The following is a 21260-nucleotide window of genomic DNA, read 5'->3' as shown; positions in this document are numbered from 1 at the left end:
TTCAATTCCCGGGTGGTCAGCACAGATCAGCAACCACCACATTTCCTTCCGAGCTCAGAAGAACACTTGCTGGTGCAGTGAGAATACACACCAAACCTGAGTCCCAGTACTCAGGAGTGGCGCCCAAGCCAAATCCCTGCACTTTAAGAAAAAATCTTTTGAAGCACTCTGGGCTTATTTCCAATATTTTTCAGGATGCTTCCAGGAAAATCTTACATGGTTTTCTTACAAACTGGATGGCTCCAGAAGACATCAGGTAACATCTTCAAGCAAACCTGATACCTAAATACAGCATGCTCGCCACCAAGTGTAAGATAACATAGTTGAGATCACGTAGTAGGGTACTGCTAGGCTCGAAGCCAATGGATTTCCTCCCTTCTTCTGTGGTGCTACAGGGCAAGACAACATCCTGGAAAATAATACAATTAACAAAGCAGAGTGCCAATGATTGACTCAATGTGACACAGAATAAAGAGTATCTGCAGCAAGCGTTGAGGAACAAGTGAAAGCAAACATTCAAAGGTGATGTTTAGTTGAACAGACCATTACCAATCCAGAGAGAACAGGGAGTTCAACGGATCCAGAAGCAAATGTCAGGGCTGGAAATTCTCTCTCCTCAAATGCATAAGGTTAAAAAAAAAAAAAAAAGAGTAATTGCTGGATTTACCTGTCTGAGAAAATGCAGGAGAAAAATCATGGAGAATCAGCTCAGGTGAGCTGAAAGGCTGAGAGAATCAGCTGAGAAAGACTGGTAGCAATGAGCACACAAACCCAGCTTGCAATTTCATGAAGAGGAGCTTTGCATAACTTACTGAAGACTCAGCAAAGCCAAGCAATAGGATAATGACTTGGTAAGACAGTAAGTAAAATAAGGAACGTGGGCTGGAGTGCTTTGTGCAGCTGTGTGGAGAGCTTGCTCACTGACCAAGGATGACCTGAGCAGGAAACGAGACAGCTCCAGGCTCATGCCCTGAAATAGTACCTCAAAGGGCAAAAAGGTTTTGGAGAAGAGGAGTGGTGGCTTTAGCAGCATGAGCCGTAAATCTGGAAAGAATCTCTTTGGAAAAAATACCTGTTCTTACAGTAGAAACTACATTTGTTTAATTCACTCAGCAAGTGGCTCAACAGTCTGATAGCTAACAAATACAGTTTGAGATTATTTCCTTTGTTATAGTAAGTCACTGTGACAGATTACACCTAGACGGACAGATTTTACTTGCTGAACTAATAATAATTTTAGTACTCCCTTCTTGATAGTTGTGTTTAACATACGCTTCCATAATTATGCATGATGCTGCACACAATGCACCTCTCTGGCAATAATTTTACTGTTTAAGATACTGTTACCTTAGAAAAGAAAAGGCAAACTGGTATGGATGCATTAATTTTGTGACCTTTATCAGGAGAGAGATCTTTCAGTTAACATATTCATTGAAGTTTACCATAAACAAATAGATTTGCCATAGGTAAGGGTGAACTTTACATGGCAGAAAGAAGAGCCAGGTTGAGCCTCACATCAGAGGAAATACACAATCAGTTTAGTCTGGTTTAGGGAGCAACAACATAATGGACACCACATCATTCCATAAGTAGGGAGCCCAGGAAGAAAACATGTTATTACTCCCCCAAAAGCAGAAAAGCAGTTTTCTCATATGTAATCTTTGGAGGAAACTTCCATGACACTAGATTATGCAGCACTGCGGCAGCATGTGAACTATCACAAAACTTTTGGTATCTAAAGACTCTCTAAAGCAATGCTAATTTTTCCTTAATAATAACCCACAATTAGGTAAGATGCATTTGTGTTTAATCAAAGTAAGTTGTTTACAGTTTGCATCATACCAGCACTAAAACGCAAACTGTTTAGACTGTGACGACAGCAGGAACAGTAATACTTGTCATTTAAAGGTCAGTATTTATCAGACGTCCTAGCACAGGACACAGAGTTGGCTGGGCCCAAAGAGTGGTGGTGAACAGGAGTTAAATCCAGCTGGCAGCTGGTCACGAGAGGTGTCCCCAGGACTCAGTACTGCAGCCCGATCTGTTTAATAACTTTATCAATGATCTGGACGAGGGGATCGAGGGCACCCTCAGTGAGTTTGCAGGTGACACCAGGTTGGGCGGGAGTGTCGATCTGCTGGAGGGCAGGAAGGCTCTGCAGAGGGACCTGGACAGGCTGGATCGATGGGCCAAGGCCAGCTGTGTGAGGTTTAACAAGGCCCAGTGCCGGGTCCTGCCCTTGGGTCACACCAACCCCAGACAACGCTCCAGGCCTGGGGCAGAGGGGCTGGGAAGTGCCCGGCGGAGAAGGCCCTGGGGGTGCTGGCTGACAGCCGGCTGGGCATGAGCCAGCAGTGCCCAGGTGGCCAAGGAGGCCACCAGCCCCCGGGCTTGTGTCAGCACTGGTGTGGCCAGCAGGAGCAGGGCAGGGATGGGGCCCCTGTGCTCGGCCCTGTGGAGGCCCCACCTCGAATGCTGGGCTCAGGTTTGGGCCCCTCGGGACAAGAAGGGCCTTGAGGTGCTGGAGCGTGTCCAGAGAAGGGCAGCGGGGCTGGGGCAGGGTCTGGAGCACAAGTGTGCTGGGGGGCGGCTGAGGGAGCTGGGGGGGTTTAGCCTGGAGAAGGGGGGGCTGAGGGGAGCCCTTCTCGCTCTCTGCAGCTGCCTGAAAGGAGGCTGGGGGGGTGTGTGTGGGGGTGTGTGCGTGTGTCAGTCTCTTCTCCCAGGTCACCAGTGACGGGACGAGAGGAAATGGCCTCAGGTTGTGCCAGGGAAGGTTCAGATTGGATATTAGGAAAGATTTCTTCACCAAAAGGGTTGTCAAGCACTGGAACAAGCTGCCAGGAGAAGTAGGGGAGTCACCATCCCTGGAGGTGTTTAGAAGACATGTAGATGTGGTGCCTGGTGACATGGTTCAGTGGTGGGCTTGGCAGTGTTAGGTTAATGGTTGGGCTTGATGATCTTGAAGGTCTTTTCCAACCTAAATGATTCTATGATTCTATAACGCCACGCTAATTTTCTTAGTGCAGCACGTGGGAACCTATCACAACGCAAACCACAACTTTAGGGACAACGCTACAGTTAAGACTAAGAAAACTGGGAAGGCCTGGGAAGATAATTGTTATTCAGAGTGAGTAAAGTTTTTAATACAGTCTGTGTTAAGATTATATATCATTATTGTCTCACATCCTGTAAAAAGCTTATGTAAAATAAATTGGTTTCAGCACAGTTTGTGAAAACTACTTATTTCTGCATCCAGAAACCACACCCCACCCCCACCCCCGCATCTTTATGAACATCTGACATAACCTGTGAAATAAAAGAATGGTGCCAGAGACTGTTCTTTCCTTATTAATAATTTTTAGGGAGATTCTGAGATGATTGGTGGGTCTCTTCGTAGAACTTTTTGTGAGGTGGTAAATCTCATTTCCTACTGAAGATCTGGCTGCACTTTTTGCTACATCCTTTTCGTTAGGCACTTTGAATCCTGGACACTAGGAACTTCTGGAGCCTTCTCCTCAGTCATAAGCAGTGCTGGAAAGTTTGTCATACGTGATCACAGAAAAGGAAGCTCATCAGAGAAGCTATTTATGACTGCGCGTGACTGCTCTTTGACTTAACAAAAATACCTCAGCTCCTCATCCTTATTTAAGTAGCGAACTTTCACTGAAATCTATAAGGAGCGCAAAACTAAAACAGGAATTAGGAGCCTAATTCTTGAAAATTTCGGCCTTGGTCCTGCCTGATCGTTACTTTGGGCAAGGGTTGCTGACTCTCTGGGCTCCTACAGAGTGAAAGGCTTTCTGCGCTCCGTTTCCTTTTTTCCCCTATTTCTAGTTCCATTGCATTACTGATTCCCTGCTACATTCTCATTTCAGGTGTAGCACTGGGGATGACCACTGTTTATTTCTATGTGGGAATGCAATTACTGGTCCTTTCATAAGGACTAAATTCCCCACAATATTAAAAAAAGATAAGAAAAAGAACAAAGCAACGTGGTATTAACTTTCACATTTCTCTCTACCGCTTTCTAAACAGACAGTAGAAATCATCGACATTTCTATATCGTGTACAGTTTTGACCTGTAAATCACATTCATATTTCTGAACTTACCTTGTCAAGGAAGGTGGGGCGGTCCATGGAAGACTCTTTGGAGATTGGTGGTGGGCGGCAGCCAAGGGGTTTGGTGACTATTCCATTATAGTCGGTCACTCCCATTCCACGCTTGTCCATTTCCACCTTCTTTTCCAGCAGAGCACCTTCACAGAAAGGGGAAATGTATTGAAAAAGGTGACGCAGAGAGTGGATTTGCCAACAGCAGTTCAGAGGAGTAGGACTTCTTACATAAGCAAAAGCAAGAAAATAAATATTATCAAATAGATCTGGATAAGATCAAACTCTCAGAATCATGAATGGTTCCTGTGTTGCTTTAAGGGAAAGAAAAATTATTACACAGATACTTACTCATGGCCTGATCGAGATTCATATTGTTGCTCTTCAAGGCCTCTTCCGCTGGCTCTCTCTGTCAAAAAAATGGACTATGTTAAGTAATCATGCTTATAGGATTTCAAAGCAAACTGAGAAAACAGAGCCATCTTGAACACTTGTTTTAATATTTATTCAGCAGCACAAATAATGTCTGCACATATTTTTTTTCTGCTTTTACCAATTCCCACAACAATTCAGTTAGTTTAAGTTTGTCAAGTAAGTACCAGTTCTACAAGGTCAAATCATACTGCTCTACTTAAATTTCTTCCTGTTTTCTATGGACAACTTAAATATCACTATGATATGCCTCTCTGAAAAAAACCAGCTATACTCCAGTCTCAGTTGTATCAGAAAAGGGGAACGTGAGTGAAATTATTACTGAAGTTCAGAGTAACACCTATTGTTATAAAACTCAACTTCAAATGATCTAGAAATGTCATCACACCAAGTACAGCACCAAGTAATCTCAGAGAGCACCCTACTAATTTATGGTAGATTTCTGAAATTAGAGAAAACATCTAAATGCAGGTAACACAATTCCTTCCCGGCCTCAAGCAGAGATTGAAGTTCTTTTTGTAGCTACAGCCTGAAACACCGAATGTCAGAACTACAAGGTACAAAAGCTAAGCCACCGCATGCTGGCTATGAACGCTACTCACAGGGAAGCCCATGTCTGTGAGCTGTTTTATCAGACGGTTCATGATCCAGGCCTCATCTTGCTTGCTAGATGTCTTCATACCCTTAGTAAATAAACGGGAGATTCCATTAATGGTCTGGTTCCCATATTCATACTAGTGAGATGCACATAAAATATGTGGTAAGTTTTTCTTATTAATAGTACATGCTACTGAAAGATATATTAGTACATTAATTTAGAAAGTACTGAAGAACCCTCCGAACAACGTAACTACGATTCTCTTCCCCCACAAAGCGTACAAATTTTATCTCAGCTGAACAGGTGTTCAGTGTACGATTTAGTATTTGATTTGCCGACCACTGAATTAAAGCCACCTTTGAATTTACATATTTCATTTTAATCCTTGGCAGAAAAACATAATGAAATCAAAAATTCAGAAATAGTACAACACTTCCTGAAAAACATTCCCAAAAACGAGTTTGCAACCTTGAAGTTAAGAATGTTACTCAGTGTATTTTCTTAAAAACAAACAAGAGCGTCTAGATAAACACCTTTAAAAGATCTCTGTGCAGCTTTTCTATCACAAAATCCTTAAGAAGTCTCTTCCTTTCAGTTCTCCAGAAAGTACCAAGGGACAAGCGTGGATTTGTTTTGGGCTGCGGACAGTACAAGAAACAACCATACTTGATCAAATCACTGGCCTAACTGTTGGCTAATGGAATAACAAACAAACTGGCTAAATGCATTCCCAATTCCTTAAAGTTACAGCCTGGCCTTGTCCTGAAATAAAGACTGCGCAATGGAAAACTTCCTAACATAATTGTCTATGTTCTCGGTTGAGCGCGGCATTAATACGAATTTGCTTTGTTCTCATACCAGTACAGACCTTAAAATTATCTATTTGATCCTCACAAATAGGAAATAGGTATTTTTTGCTGAATCACTTCATCACAAACTACTGTTCGCTTTTCTACCACGACAGAAAGCGTACAAAAACCCCCTTAACGCTTTTTCTGTTTCTGTTAATACATTATAATTTCTTCAGAATACATGGAAGCTTACAAAACTTAGAGAAAACAAAAGCAACAACAACGGAACTCCCGAAGCACCTGACGTCTCCCATTTTCCCTTGGAAACAAGGTAGGCTGTACTTGAACCACTGTAGTGGCAAGCTGTGTTTGTGTTCAGGTGTCAGAGGTCTAATTTAAGAGTTCAGGTGTAATGTAACACAGAATTTGTGACAACTTACTCTAGAAACGTTATACTAATTCCATTCTTTTCTAGGGAGTATCTTTATTTTTGTCTTACCTTTTGAAGTCCTTTCTTCGGGGCATTCCCCCAGGAATTACAGGAGGAGCTGCTCTCTTGTGAAGCAGTATTATTCCACATATCTCCTTCTTCATCTTCCCACTGACTAGTACTGAGATTCACTTCGTCCCCACCACTACCCCAGCCTTCTTGCATAGATTTTGAAGCTGGAGGGAAAGGAAAGAGGGAGAAGAAATATCAGATTCTATTTCCTTTTATGCCACATCCAGTGTGCTAATATTAGAGTATTTTTCAAGAGATATAGAAGTTCATCAAGTAGCTTAATTGGCATTAAATGATAAGGACTCCTTTGAAGCTATCGAAAAAGAAAAGTTCTCTAAATATTTTATAGAAGAAAAAGTCCAGCAACAGCAAGCCTTGCTTTTTCCTGAACAAGCAAGATCTGTGGTCACAGTCATTGTGGTCTCCTAGGAACAAGGAGCCAAATGTATGACCACACCCTTGTTAAGTGCCATTTTGCTTTCAATGAATCTCTCCATTTTAGCCGTCACATTATTCCAACGAATAAAACCAAATTTCAAGGTCACTAATGGTCAGAAGCTCATTCCCATCTCAGAAGACCGGGATCTGAAAGGAGCACGTGGGTGGCAGGGAATGCTTTACACTAAGCTGTGCGGTTGTGTGCCCTTGTTCCATTTTGTTCTGTTTACTCTGTTTAAAGCCGAGATTACTTATTTTAAGATCGATCTCTTCTCTGTTTACGTTTTCTGGGCCTTCTCTCCCTCTCAGTATAGTATTTTGCAGGAGTGAAGCTTAAGACTACCACAGGCAACACAGGAGTCTAAAGCCCTGTAGCCATCAGAGCATTTACAGATAGAGGATTTTTATCAAATAACATCAGTTAGGAATCGTGAAGCACTAAATAGCTCAGGACATTCCTTAACCTGCGAAGAGTTTCAATAGCTGAAGGAGATATGCACTCCTTCAGTTTAACCGAGCAGAGAAGACTAGTCATTCCTATGCGTTTCCTACCAAAATCAATCCTATCTTGACTGAGCTCAGTTGATTCTCATCCCAATACGGGTTTCTTTTAGGCAGCGAGGGAGAAGTACTGCTTTACAGCCTTCTGCAATATTCTAGTTTCCTGCATCTCTGCAATCTATACTACACTCCTATTGAAATACAGAAAAATACTCTAAAGAATACCTTTAAATTTACTGGATCGATGCACTATATTCATAATTTCATATGAATTTCATATCTGCAATATCAGCATTTTGAGACAGCTAATGGGAGCTTTAAGAATGAAATTAAGATTTCAACGTACAGAAAAACAGAAGGAGTGCTGTTTAAACGTGCTGGCAGAAGCAGATACACCTTGCCTTTCCCCCCCAGCCTCTTACGGCAGTGACATTCACGCACGTACCTGGTTTGCACAGTGCTGGGGCAGCAGCTGGAGCATTTGTTCTTCCGTATGTCCCTGCCGACTCGGCAGGATTATCTCCCCACCCTGTACCACTGCTAGGGGGCTTCCCCCATGCTGAAGTGCCATTATCAACTGCAGCAGAAGGGGACGACGGCTCTCCCCAAGAAGCTTCGGTCTTTGTGTGGACAGTAGGCATTTCTCCCCAGCCTGCTGAAGCAAGGGGAAGGAGAGAACAACAGTGACGAGAGGAAAGGTTTCTTTTGTCAACAGTTTCAAAGATGGACGTTTTATTTAAGCGTTTGTCTGGAAAGAGCACGAACCAGTAAGTAGACACAGTTATTCTAATTAAACATATTAAAAAAAATCCCTTTGATTTGGTCTCAGAAAGTCTTTTTCTTAATTGAGTGCTAATGCCAAGATGTCACGACAGGAGTACTTTTCAGGACGGCGAGGGGCAGTCAGGCTGCCACGTGAGCGCCAAACCCGCTCCCAAGGGAGCAGTTGCTTCCAGCGTGACTTCTCAGGGCAGACCGAGTGGGCTCGGGAGCACACGCAGCACTGCAAGCCTTCAGGAGACCAGGACCCACATCTGAGCTGGGCCTTGCTTCACTGAAAGATTTCAAGCTACTTTCAGTTAACCATTTACAAATTTTCAAATCTCTTTTCTCATGCCCTACGAGTAAGATGGTGTGTGTTTGTTACAACTTTCAGTGTAGGTTATATATGTCGTTTGCATTCCTTAAAGCTGTTATTAGAGCTCGTGGTTGACTGTGTTCCCTACGTACCCCTTCATCACTGAACCTCTACATTATAATAAATATTATTTTTAAGGAGAACTAGGCAGGACTGCAATTAGAATCTATACTCAAATCATGAGGAACAGCAGGTAGAAACCATTGTTTTCCTACAGAGTATTATTTTAACTCACTGAAAGACGTAAGCTACTATAAAGAAATAGTCTTAGTCTGGCTCAGCTTGAACGTAATGCGCTTAAATCCATATGACACTGATTTTAGCACTGAGGTTGACTGTGCCAGGAACAGCCATACAGCTTCTGAGTCCCAAAGAGCAACACTAACCGACACAGGAGAAGTGTAAATTGAATTTAAAACAACCACTACCTCTTAAAAAAAAGGTTTTTCTTAAGGAGACAAATTTGGATCACAGATGGAGTTCAAGGTACTTTTTAAAAATATGCAAGAGAGGTAGGTAACAGGCAAGAAAGCAAAATGTTTGCATATACCGAATTATCAACCCGTTTTTCTACAATTGTCACAAAAAGCACTCCATTACATGACAGCCGAGATCTCAACAAGAATTGCAGAATTCAGTCTGCTTAAAACTTCCACTGTTAAGTAAGCTGCTAATTCAGGAACTTGTTCTCTTTTCCTTGGAGATGAATATGAAGTCTGGGTATTTTATTTCCATCAACTATTGCCCTGACAAATCTGTAACTTCTGGCAGCTCACGTCATGGAACCAGATCTGGTAAGAAAGAAACCTGGTCTTGCTACTGCCCAAAAAAGGGTGTAATTTCTGATTTCAGCCAATTTTTATAATTTAAGAGCTAGGTGCCTGCTTTGCTGCAGCACTATTCCTTTTTTGCTATCTGTAAAAATACTCTGGAAAGGTTTTAAAGTGCAGAAACGTAACATTTTCTACACAAACTGACACCTAGAGTAGGTAGATAATGGCAAGGAAGTTGCCACAAAAGAACTTTATTTAAGAGTACCTTGAAATACATTAAACTAACTAACCAATAGCGTTTCATTGAGCAACGAGTCTTTACAGAACTCACTGATTTCAACAGAATTTCTGTTACTAGAAACTGCCAGCAACATCCATTGCCAATAACAACTCAAACACTGGTTAGCAGAGAAAAAAAATCCTTTCAAATAGATGGGCTCCTATCTGTCTGTCCACCACTCCAGTGCTACCGGATCACTTACTTGTTTTAGGCTCTATTTCTTAAAGCAACTGCAGTGCTCTCAGATACTGACAGAAGTACATATGGCATAAAACATACCCAAAGTAAGTCGACATGTTCAGGAACACATAGCTTAATAAAGCTCCTTCACTACCTGCAAGATTCAGGGTGTTTTAAAACATACTCCTGGAACAACCCAAAATTTCACAGTTTCATTAAACTGGTTTCCATTTGAAACAAAAATACTATGTTCTAAGCTCTATCAAGGTGTCTTACATTTCTGGTTATTTTAAAGTGAGTACAGAGACACATACGCATGTGTAGGAATGAACCTCTACTTAACGGGACAACTTCCCTGGTGTTGCACCTAAAATACTTATTCAAGCTTTCTGCTTGGATCTTTAAGCCAACTTTATTTAATGAAAGCTTTATTTGAATTTCTGCCTCACTACTCAGGAGGCAACCTTGTCAGACAACTGCATGTATTTAATCATACTGGCGTCTGAAAAAGATTAACCGCAGGCAAATGAAACAGAAAACAAGACATCTCTAAAGCACCAAGTAGAATACAAATACAAATAGAGAGCGAGCAGAATAATAGTACTTCTCTGAGTTAACACAACTTGTACTGGAAACTTAATTCAATTTATGAAATCAACCTGAAAACACAACTCATATTGAAAAGGCAAAGTGTGCTAGGCTGTAGACTGAAAATTCAAAAGAACTGGTCCTTCTGTTGCGCTTTACTATAAATTCAACAACACTGATACATCTGTGGGCTTTTTTAATGTCCACGTTATTTTGAGCTAAGTGTTTTAAATGCACTGAGAGGTAAATAATAGGGGATTACAAATAACGAGGCAGCCAGCCTTTGCTGAGAGAATACTTGCAAGTACATAAAAGCAAAGAAAATGCATCAACTAAAAGTTTTCAAAACTATCTTAACAGATCAAATTAAGTGAAGGAAATAGGTAAATAAAAACTGAATGCTGCTGGAGAAATAACTTGCACACTGCAAAAATTAACCTGTACGTAAATGCCAGCGTACTTAATTACAAACCCATCTCCCCTCTGTGTTACGCACCTGCTGTCTTAACATTACTATCTCTGCGCTACCTTCTAATGACTCCATATGACTCTGTTTTAGAAACTTAAAAAGGTGAATAAAGTCACATTTTGAATGAACGATGCAAAATTCTACAGGTGAAAGAAGAAATTTACTTTGTATTCTCCAGAGGGCTCTCCTTTTATAAACACTGTTCTTCCTCAATTTTTAAAATAACCCAGTATGCTTCACATTTGGAACAGGCACAGGTGGCATATTAGTTCTAAGTCTGCAGTCCCAACAGCTTGCCTCTGGCGGCGCGACGCTCTCCAGTACTGTCACACCACAATAAAGGCAGCTCGCAAGCAGCATTACAGTGGGCCGAATGAAAGTAAGCAGCTGTTTTAGGTTCCTCTACGCAGCTGTTTGGAGGGAAAACACCTTCACAGTGGTCTCAAAATTGGAACCTGCCTATAATTTTCAAAAGTTCTGCTCAGAGAAAATTTACTGTTTTTTTCAAGAAAAGAAAATGTGTTTAGGCTTTCCTGAGAAAAAACCTTAAAACATGCCTTAGAAAACACCCAGGTCTGTATGAATGTTGTTTTGCAACAGAATGAGCTCCATTAAAGGATTCTCTGGCAAGAAAGGGAGGTTTTAATACAGAAGTTTTTAAACACTGTTAGAACTGCAAGAAACAAAAAGATCACAGTGAGTAATAAACATGGACACATTGGCAGAGCTTTGTTTCATAGAAATAAAAACATAATTAACATTGGGCCACAGCCAGCAGGAAATCCTCAAGGGAAAGTGAAATGTTAACTAAGCTGTGGCAGGATGCAGTTGTTTTCCCTCAAAATAACCCTATAGCCATTTGGATGGCAGAAATTGTTTTGCCCAGAGTTGTTTGGTCCATGATAAATACCAGAGCGTATGACTACAATACAGGCAAAATGAAATATTAGAACCGTATGTAGATGAAGGAGGAAGAAATTAGGTAGAAAAATGAGATTGTTTACAAAACAGTCCCTAGTTAATCTGCTATTAATAGAAAAGAAATAAGCTATAGGGGAGTGCGTGTGTAAAGGGGACAGTTCTATACGTTTTTAAGGGTCTCCTGTAACCCTTAACCTTTCAAGTCTTCATTTTCTGAAAGGTATTCTGGTTGATGCAGTGGAGCTCCATCCCTTTGCATACTGCTGAGCATTAGGGAAGCTCTTACCTGGCTTTCAACCTTGTGTGGAAACAGAAGGCAGGTTTCTCAGTATCACCTGGCTGTCCCCCACAACTTGGCCATTAAGAGGGCTGAGCACCCCAGCCAGGGTGTTTCGACCATCCTCAAGGAGCTCAAAGCTGATCTGGTTTCAAATCCACTCTGATGAAAGTTCAGAGTAAGGAAAATGCATCACCTGGATCCTCTGTTTCACATACATTACATGCTACGAATGACACGTAAGTTGCTGCTGAGACAATGGCACTGGATTATAAAAGGAACAGAGGGAAGTTCAGAGCTTTCCAAATTTAGTCTTGGTTCAGATTTTTAAAAGTTAAGCTCTTTACTCTCTAGGAACCACAAAGACCTTAACTTTCAACCTAAAATCTCCATAGGGAAGCCTACATTATCTTTTGTTGTTTCTCAGCTGGAAGACAGGTGGTTGGAAGCCTGCCAGGCTCTACCTAACGAACGGGAAGAGGAAAGCATCAAGCTCGCGTCTCAGCATTTGGAGGGAGGATCTGGTGCTGTCTGGGATCCAGAAATCTCTCTTTAACCACCAGTTTGCAAAACCTTTCCTCACTTCTTATTCCCCTTGTACCGAAGTCGCAAGAGTTAAATAGCAAGAATTATGCACAAGCAATTTAGAGAAAAATTGAAACCAAATCAAAACCACTAGGCTTTCTGCTCCTCTGTCTAAATAACTCACCGGTGGTTTGGGAGCAAGCTCCTACAACCAGAAAGGACTATGCTTGTCACATTATCTACCCCTTTCCTCCCACCCCCCAATAGAAAAAGAAACTCCTTAGAGCATTATGCATTGTCATCAAGTGTGTAGCAACATCTGCTTCCCATCAATGGCTTTTAAGTTCTGTGTTCAAAGAATTCCGAGAAGTTCTGGGGATGGGTGACAACTTGAATAACAAGACTGTAACTTGGCCTCCATTTCTAAACTAATACAGCATACACTTAAAACCCAAAAGGCAATGCTGCTCCTCTGTGAACAGTTAACTAATGCTGTACAGCAAAATCAAAATCCACGTCTTTGCTTTCAGGATGCGTGGCTGCACCGGCTTACAGCTATGGCAGGCTGCCCTACTAATACGGGAACAGAATCCAGGGTTCCTCATTCATGATATTCCCTGAATAACAGGGAATGTTAAAAATGATTAGCAAAGCACGTCATGACCCATGCAGGAAGACAAAATGCCAGTGGTAATTACTTAGTTCAAGTGCTGTAAGATTTCAGTGAGTGTTCAACCCGTGCCCTGTGGCGCAACCTTTAATTACATGGTCACGTTTTTCATGGAAATACTGTACATGGAAAACTGTTGGATGAAATTTGGTTGTTGGTCACAGAAGTCTCCTGGCTACAGGATTCTTGTCCCCCTTACCGTATAGGTTGGAAACGCACAGCCAACGGGACAGGGAACTGGCGTACGAAAAATAAGGTTAAACAGCACGACAACAAACCATAAGCCCATGTCTGTGTCACAGGAAAGCCGCTCATTACTTCCTTCCCATCTTTTAGCTGTCCCAGATGGGACATGATCTGTAGATGTTTTAAGTCTTGTGTAAATTTCCACAAAGACCAACAGGATATTGCTCTACAGCTGCTGTGCGCTACATGCAGTGGTAAAAATAGGTCTTCTGCACTATGAATGGGGAAACTAATAGGATCATTTTAAATCACATTGTTTGTGATTTACCTCTCGCTCGGAGAGGTAAGCACGATACCAGCCCCTCGCAAGCACAGTCAAAAGTAAAGATGGGCATAACACAGACACCGTGGGCTACTCCTAGCTTCCATTTGCAGATTAGACAATAATCCTTCAAAATATTTGCATGCATGGCCTTTGTCTGTCCCCATGTGCACAACTGTAGGCATATGTAAGCAAAAACACACAACAAAAGGCCTAACTTACACCCTCAAAAACTTTATCTAAATTCTAATGTCAGAACCGTATTTCAAACTGCCTTCGCTATTACTCAATTTATCCTTTCTTGCATGCTGTCTTAAGTACGCTCTGCAAGCTGGTTTTGCTTTAGTATCTGACAATCTTTCTAATGAACATTTCTGCAAGATGCACAATACTGTCATTTTAACCTAGTCTTGCAATATCTTGAGTGGATGGTTAGAAATTAATAAGCAGTTCTCTGACTGCATAAACATATTACTTCAAGGAAACTCTTCCTTTGCTACCACCTATTCTCCAGAGGAATCCCTGCAGAACAACAGTTTTAAAATTCCATTTTCAAAATCTGAAGGACTCAGAACAGGAGATTTTCCTCCGCAAGGCGTTAGATTAGATGAATAGCATTAATATCACTGCATGTGAACAGTTCTAACAAGCAGAGACATAATTATCCAAAAATCAGCTTAATAAAAAAAATAACACCACCAATCAAATCCCCACTTTCAAGGTATCCCCACTACAATCAGAAATCTGAATTGTCGGCTTCATGAGTCAAGTTTTAAATAAGGATGAAACAAGTTTAAGGTAAACGAACTCTGGATCACGTATGTCGGACTGACCAAGTACAAGACTATTTAAAGATTTCTCCTTCTGGAACACATTATTTTATTAAAATAGATACTCGCTGTTAAAATATTAGACCAGAGTAGGGAACATGAGACTGTTTTTACACAGACATTACATTAAGTTTGAATTATTTCAAAACATCAAAGAGAAAAATGATGGAAATAAGAGCAGCAGAACAAAACCTACTTAGAGAAAAACACAGTTAAAAAGTCAATATTTAGCCATGACCAAGACAAAACAAAAACTTGGGAGACAAAAATCAGATGAAGAATTTCAAAGAGCACTGCAAGATTAGATTTATTTGGAGAAGTCTGTGGTCATGACACAGAGCAGGTCTGCTAGTAACTTTTATTTAAGTACCTCCCCGCTACGCATTTTTCTCATTTTTCCCCCATTTTTATTCCTTGCTGCTTGTCTACAGCGGTACCTTGTCTTTGATTAGAAAAATTCCTAGATGCCTAAAAGCTTGTCTTTGGAGCATAGCTGAAGTTAAAATAACTTTTCCCAGCCACCCTGAATATTAACATCTTTAACCAATCCAGCTTTACGAGAATCACATAAAAGTCCAGGATTCTACCCGTGCTTGAGACCTGAGGTATGGAAGGGAACCGTTTCTTCATAAAAGACAACAAACAGAAGACAGAGAAACAAGTCTAGATTCATGCAACCGTTAAAAAACATCTGCTGCCAAGAGATATGGTTTCCAGAAAAGAAACAGATGTGTACTGCCTAAACAAGAACAAAGACTGAGCAATGGTAACAGAAGACAAGTAGGAGAACAAAAGGTAGCAAGGACCCCAAACTCTCAAACGGCTGAATAAAAAGAAGGTGCTACATAACCATGGAAGAGCTGGCAAATAAATGTCGATCAACAGTCTAAGGACCTAGGGTGTTATTGACCAGATATTGTTTGAAGCCTTTCTTACATTCACCTGGACTTTGGAAGCTTGTGTGTCAGGTTCCATGGGTTCTGTCCTCAAAGACTTAACACTGCTTTGGAGTAAATGAATAAACTCATTCTATGACATAAATACAGAATTTCTGTCTTGAATGTGTAACTACACAGTGATCAGACAGCATTCAGTAATTGGTACTGGTATAGAGTATCTTATAAAACCATTTTCATACCTGGACCAAGCAGCGGGGACCGGTTCGGCTGGGCACTTGACTGGTGCGATGGCTGAGGTTCAACCATATTTGTGTTGATAATGGTGCTAGTGGTGGTGGTATTGGTTGTGGTACTGCTCTGAATTATAGGATTATTTCTATCCCACATGTTTACAGTCTTGTTGTTGTTGTAGTTTGGGTCGCCCCAAGCTGAGGTACCATCATCGATTTCCATCTTGCGGCGAATGGACGGTGGAGATGGCTCTTCCCAGCCAGTTGCCTCACAGTTCTCTTTTTGTTTGGCTGGCACTGGCCCACCAACCCACCCTGACCCCGTCTGTTTTACAGAAGCAGCTCCTCCCCAGTTACTCACATTGTTGTCCTGGGGTTTATTAGCCCAGTTTTGTTGGGAGCCTGGCTTTAAAGATTCCCCCCAACTTGTACCTGTATTAGCCTTGCTGTTTGTGCCATTTCCCCAACCACTGGTCCCAGACCTTGTGGAATCATTCCAACCAGACCCTGATCTATTGTCAGAATCCCACCCAGGTCCATTCTTCTTCCCATCACCCAAGTGTCCAGGAACAGATGATGAATCTGTCCAGTCTCCACCTCCTGAAGTCCAGCTTGGATTTGATTTCTGTCCATCTCCCCAGTTTTGAGATTTGGGTTTCTGAGGTTCACCCCAGGTAGGTGATTTGTCCTCCTGATTTGCGGTCCCACTCCAAGCGTGGCCGCTTTTGGCAGCAGCAGCATTATTAACAGTAGTAGAGCTTGCTGACTCTCCCCATCCCCCTGGGCCATTTGGTGCTTTGTTGTTATTGTCTCCCCAACCTGTATTTGTTGCAACAGCTGCCGGTGGAGAGTTGACCCACCCAGATACTGAAGAGGTATTTGTACTGTTCATGATGGACCCATCGTTCTTCCCCCCTGAGTTTGAAGATTGAGTAGCTGCACAACCCCAGGCCTCTGTTCCATTGTCATTCTTCCGTTCAGACCTCGGGGACTCTTCAAATTCCCAGGCAGTGTTTTGCTTTACAGGGGTCTGTCCCCACCCTGTATTGGACAGGACCCTGGGGTCAAGGTCATTTCTTGGCAACTGAACTTGCCCTTGGTCTATCATCCCTTTGTCTCTCCTCCTGCCCTCTCCAGCCCCCTCCCTCCCAGTACTACCTTCGTTTTGACTGCCACTGCTGTCGTTACTTCCTTCGCTAGCTGTGGTGCCAGACGCTGCAGCTTTGGCCCAAGAGTTCATTTGTTCATTGCCCTGCTGCATGGCAGGATTCGGACTGGTAACGCTAGAGCTATCCCACCCTGTTGATCCTTTCCCATTGATGTCGCTATTGGAATGCTGGTTTGGGGGCTTACCCCATTCACCGTTCACACCGTTACTGGTGTTACGGTTGGGGTGGCCCCAAGCTCCAGAATGCATACTACCAACGCCGCTGTTGCCACTGCCCCTGCCCCACGCTAGTACCCCAGGACCAGAAGGAGGCCCCGAATCCCATGCGCTCGCTCCGTTTCCTTCCTTTTGCACAGCACTGCTGGATCCATTTTGTTTAGCACTTAATGCTGAGTTCACAGTGTCTCCATTCCCCTGACTGAACCCAGAATTGCTGTTTCCTGTGGCAGGATTACCTGGGGACATCCCCCACACTGAACTGCCCATTCCTTCACCGCTGCCCCCGCTGACTTGAGAAACCGATGTTCCATTAGCACCAGGAAGGCCTTGCAGGTGGGGCGGGATGATGGCCCCCATGCCAACAGCCATTCCCCAGTTCGGCAGTCCATTTGTCTGCATTGCATTGATAGGGTTTGGTGAAGAGTTCATGGGGTTAGTGTTATTTGGTCCATCAGTGTTAAGGTTCTGAGGTTGTACGCTGAAAGACACATTCTGAGAAGTGGACGTTTGTGGTTCTGTGCTCTCTTGAGGCAGCAAGTTTCCCCAAGCACCTAAGGTGCCTGTGGGGTTCCCATTCTGGTTGCCCATGTTCTGACCTATGGCACTGACTGGACTGCAAATACTGGAAGGGTTGCCTGCTCCCACAGTTCCTTCATGTCCAAGCACAGGCCAGGCAGCTGGATTGGCATTAGGGTTAAGGTTAAGATTAATGCCAGCATTCGAGTTGGAAGCACCCCAGCAGTTCTGACTTCTACCATCTCCCATCATGTTGTCCATCTTTCCATCCCCACCACTGGCAGAGCAGTGAGCTAGGCCAGAGCCGGAGCCCGCAGCCACACCCCACACCCTGGCCGAGCTGCCGTTGCCGTTTGCTCCACCAGCTCCAAGGGCACTCTGGTTAGAAGTGCTTTGGACGAGTGCTCCATTGGCGCCATTATTGCCATTATTTTTCTTTGTATGTCCAGTGAAGTTGCCTTGGGCACTCCCTGTAGCCATGCTACTGTTCTCTGAGCCACAGTTGGAGGCAGAGTCAGTGTCTGTAGTACATTCTGAGGCAGACTCAGTCTCGGCTCCGGTAATGGAAGGCCACGCTTCCTTGTCAGTCCTGTCTATTATCACTTTATCCCAGCTGCAGTTGCCTTCACTCCTGAAAGCGGGCTGCTGTCCCCAGTGGGAATTCTCATAATGGTCTCCCAATCCACTGTGGCTGAGATCTGAAAGGATCCAATAAGGTTAAAAATGAGTCCACCGTTCAAGCACTGCGAAAGCCCTCTAGTAAGTATTATTTTACATTGCTAGCTACAACGCTGCATTCTGCTAAAATTTAGAGTACATTCGCTAACATAATACAGTAATTTTCCTCACTACAATGAAGTGCAATGCTCACATTTAGTGTTTTTTTTTTTTAATCTGGCAAAACTCTAGATTAAAATAATGGAACTATTCAGTTTTAGAACAGAGCAACAAAAGTGCTTTGTATCCCTTAGTGTACTAGCAAAACCAATAAGCAGGTGATAAATAAGGATAGCAAATACACTAATTAAGGGGAAAACCTAAAAGGTAAATTTGGAAAAAACTCAGAAGAATATCTAGTAGACTCTTACCATTTATTTTGACTCAATTCTCATTCTTCAGAGAAACACAAAGCAAGAGCATCCAATAAAAAATGTAACATGTCTGCCTGCCATTAGACATTACATACACACCCCCATCACACTCAACACGCTGAATTCATCCTGCATTTAGGTTTTCAACCCTTCCTGTAAATAAAGGAACAAATACAGACAGCCACCTTTACTATTCACTGTCAAGTATATATTTAAACACCACTGCTTTAGCTTATATTTTAGCAGAGAACTCAGGTATTTTCTAAATAACAGCCAGTTTTGCCACGAAATTGGTTCTTAAAGGATTTATATGTGGTTTAAACATTCTTTTGCACTTGCACATACAGTCCAGTTCCTCCCCAAACCAATGACAATCAGTGCTACGTTATATTCTGATGACCGCCTTTCCAGAGCACCTCCCACATCCTCACACACAGATGCTAATCCAAAGAATTAAACAAAAGCTCTTGAGCACCTAATTGCTTGCTGTGGTACCAAGTTAAACTGGAAGGCACAACGCTTCTCATGCTAAGAACTCAAGCTCAGTTCAAGATTTTGCATTTACTTCCCATCCCAATTGCTCTCTACAAGATTTTTGGTACAGAACACTCCTTTTAATTTCTTTTGATGGGAATTTTATAGCAAGTAATTCAGCCTGATCCTAGGGATATTGCTAGAGACGATCCGCAAAACAGCTCCTCTTAACTGGTTGTCTAAATAAGGGAGAAAAATGCATGTCCAATATTTTTACTTGCTGTAAATCTGCAGAAACATGACTTTTCTTTTTTATGATGGATGCAACAAATCTCCCAAATAAGCTGTTAACATTGGATGCCTAATATGCATTAATTTAAATCACAGATATTTTGGTGTGATTAGCTCCTTTAACTGCCTCCAATTAGAGGTGTTCTAATACTGAAGAAAGTTGTTCCAAGAATAAAAAAAGTGCGCTCTCTTTGACAAAGTCTTCTTATTCACACATTCCACCTGTAGCTCTTCAAGAAAGGGGGTGATTACTTGGTTGCCTCATGAAGATTTATCTAGATGAAGAAAGAACAGACTAAACGAGGACAGACTGCATCTTGCTTTTTTAAAAAAAAAAATAAATAAATTGCAGTAAAAGTACAAATGTTAGAGAAAGGAAGGGAAACCAGTCTTAGCTCATCACCTGTCCTGATGCTAGGAAAAGCCTAGCCTTTCACAGAAAGAGCTAAATAATTGACATGTGTACGACAAATCCAAACAAGAATATGAAAGGAGCCACTTGGATTTACTGGGATTCTCCCTCCTACATGCAATGGCTAGAAAGGAAGAAAGCATCATGTTATTCCTGGATGAAGCCAACTGGTTACATTACAGAGCTAAGGAGGAAGGTTGAAAATTTACCTGATAATGTAGGTTTGCTACACAGGTGTTAAAAAGAGACCAGAATCCCAGATAAGGCATGGAAGGGAAAGGAAGCCTGTGAAGTGACTTTAAAAGGGTCAACAGGGTCAGAAAAATGAGGCAAGCGGCATTCTTAGAGTAGGAATGAACAAAGGAAAAAAGCAGCAGCAGTCCACACCAGAATATAAAAAGTTGAGGTAACCAAGGAATCCGATAAGAAGAATTATGTGAGATTTTTTCAGCACTGTGGGTGGTGAGATTCAGCACATTTCAGACGTGACAAAGATTTAAGAGTGGCTTGAAATAATTGTTCCAATAAAAAGGTCTTGTCAAAGCTGAAACCTAAGCTCCATGTGCAAGTACCTGGGAGAACGACAGTGCTGCCCAAGGCAAGCGGGAGTGTCTGTGCGGGGCAGGTTTGTGAAGAAGGATCAATCACAGTGCATGACGTCTCAACACTCACAAAAATGGCACAAAGACCGACAAGAAGAGATGAAAGGGAGCTTAATCAGTTCTTCTTTCTCCTCTCCCCAAAGATGGTGGTTAAAGCAACGCTCAAGTTTGAGAGCACTTAGAAGACAGAAAGTAAAGGGAAGGGGTAGGAATGGAAGAGGAAGATGACAAAACAGCTTAGAAAGGTTCCTGAGAGTAGGGAGCAAAATGGTTCATTACATAATATATCAGGATTTTGAAGAGCAGAGAAACAAGAAGGAAAAAAAATTACGCGGGGTGAGAACTATAAAGACCAGGCGATGACCATGTTAAAAGTAGAAAATGGCCAGGTGCCTCGGCGTGGATAAGCACATCTACTCCCGACAGTATCTGGCTTGGAAGCAGCACACATGCAGCTCAAACCCCTCTGCTTTCCAAGGGTTTGCAACTCCATGATTACTCCCTTTCATGTACCATCAGCATAGCTCCTTTTACTGAGATTCAGGCTGCAGCCTCAGCAATAACCACTGACTGAACAGAAAGCGGTTGCTTTGATAGGGACTACAATAATTTTTTTAGGTGACATAAAATAAGGAAGCCCTCCCTGAGGAGCCGCGTACCTGTGCTGCGCTGTCCCTGCTCTGGAGTCAGCGGGACCACGCTGGCACCTCCCGCGAGCCATAGATTCAAAAAAAAAAAAAAGACCAAAACCAGAGACATGCGATAACTTCACAGTGCCCAAATATTTACCAGGACAATCGGTTTTTAACACCAAAGGCTGATGCTAT

The 21260-nt window shown here is 42.4% G+C and overlaps 1 protein-coding gene across 8 annotated transcripts in view; it reads right to left on the bottom strand.

Moving 5' to 3' along the window:
* The window catches only part of TNRC6C (trinucleotide repeat containing adaptor 6C), a 110671-nt gene that overhangs the window by 23395 nt on the left and 66016 nt on the right, over window positions 1–21260 (bottom strand). For 3 of the 8 annotated variants that reach the window (XM_075111278.1, XM_075111282.1, XM_075111283.1), the window contains exons 5-11: window positions 15670–18261; window positions 7818–8027; window positions 6431–6597; window positions 5674–5778; window positions 5145–5225; window positions 4462–4519; window positions 4111–4256 (exon numbers count right to left, since the gene is read on the bottom strand). In XM_075111278.1, the coding sequence (XP_074967379.1) occupies window positions 4111–4256; window positions 4462–4519; window positions 5145–5225; window positions 5674–5778; window positions 6431–6597; window positions 7818–8027; window positions 15670–18261 (3359 nt within the window). The remainder of the gene's footprint in view (window positions 1–4110; window positions 4257–4461; window positions 4520–5144; window positions 5226–5673; window positions 5779–6430; window positions 6598–7817; window positions 8028–15669; window positions 18262–21260) is intronic. The other 5 variants (XM_075111280.1, XM_075111284.1, XM_075111281.1 and 2 more) reach the window with 3 other exon arrangements.

Source organism: Phalacrocorax aristotelis, chromosome 16 (genome assembly GCF_949628215.1).
Source record: "Phalacrocorax aristotelis chromosome 16, bGulAri2.1, whole genome shotgun sequence".
In the NCBI taxonomy this organism is placed as follows: domain Eukaryota; kingdom Metazoa; phylum Chordata; class Aves; order Suliformes; family Phalacrocoracidae; genus Phalacrocorax; species Phalacrocorax aristotelis.
Note: the sequence above shows the minus strand (reverse complement) of the source record. Positions and strands in the feature narration are given on the sequence as shown.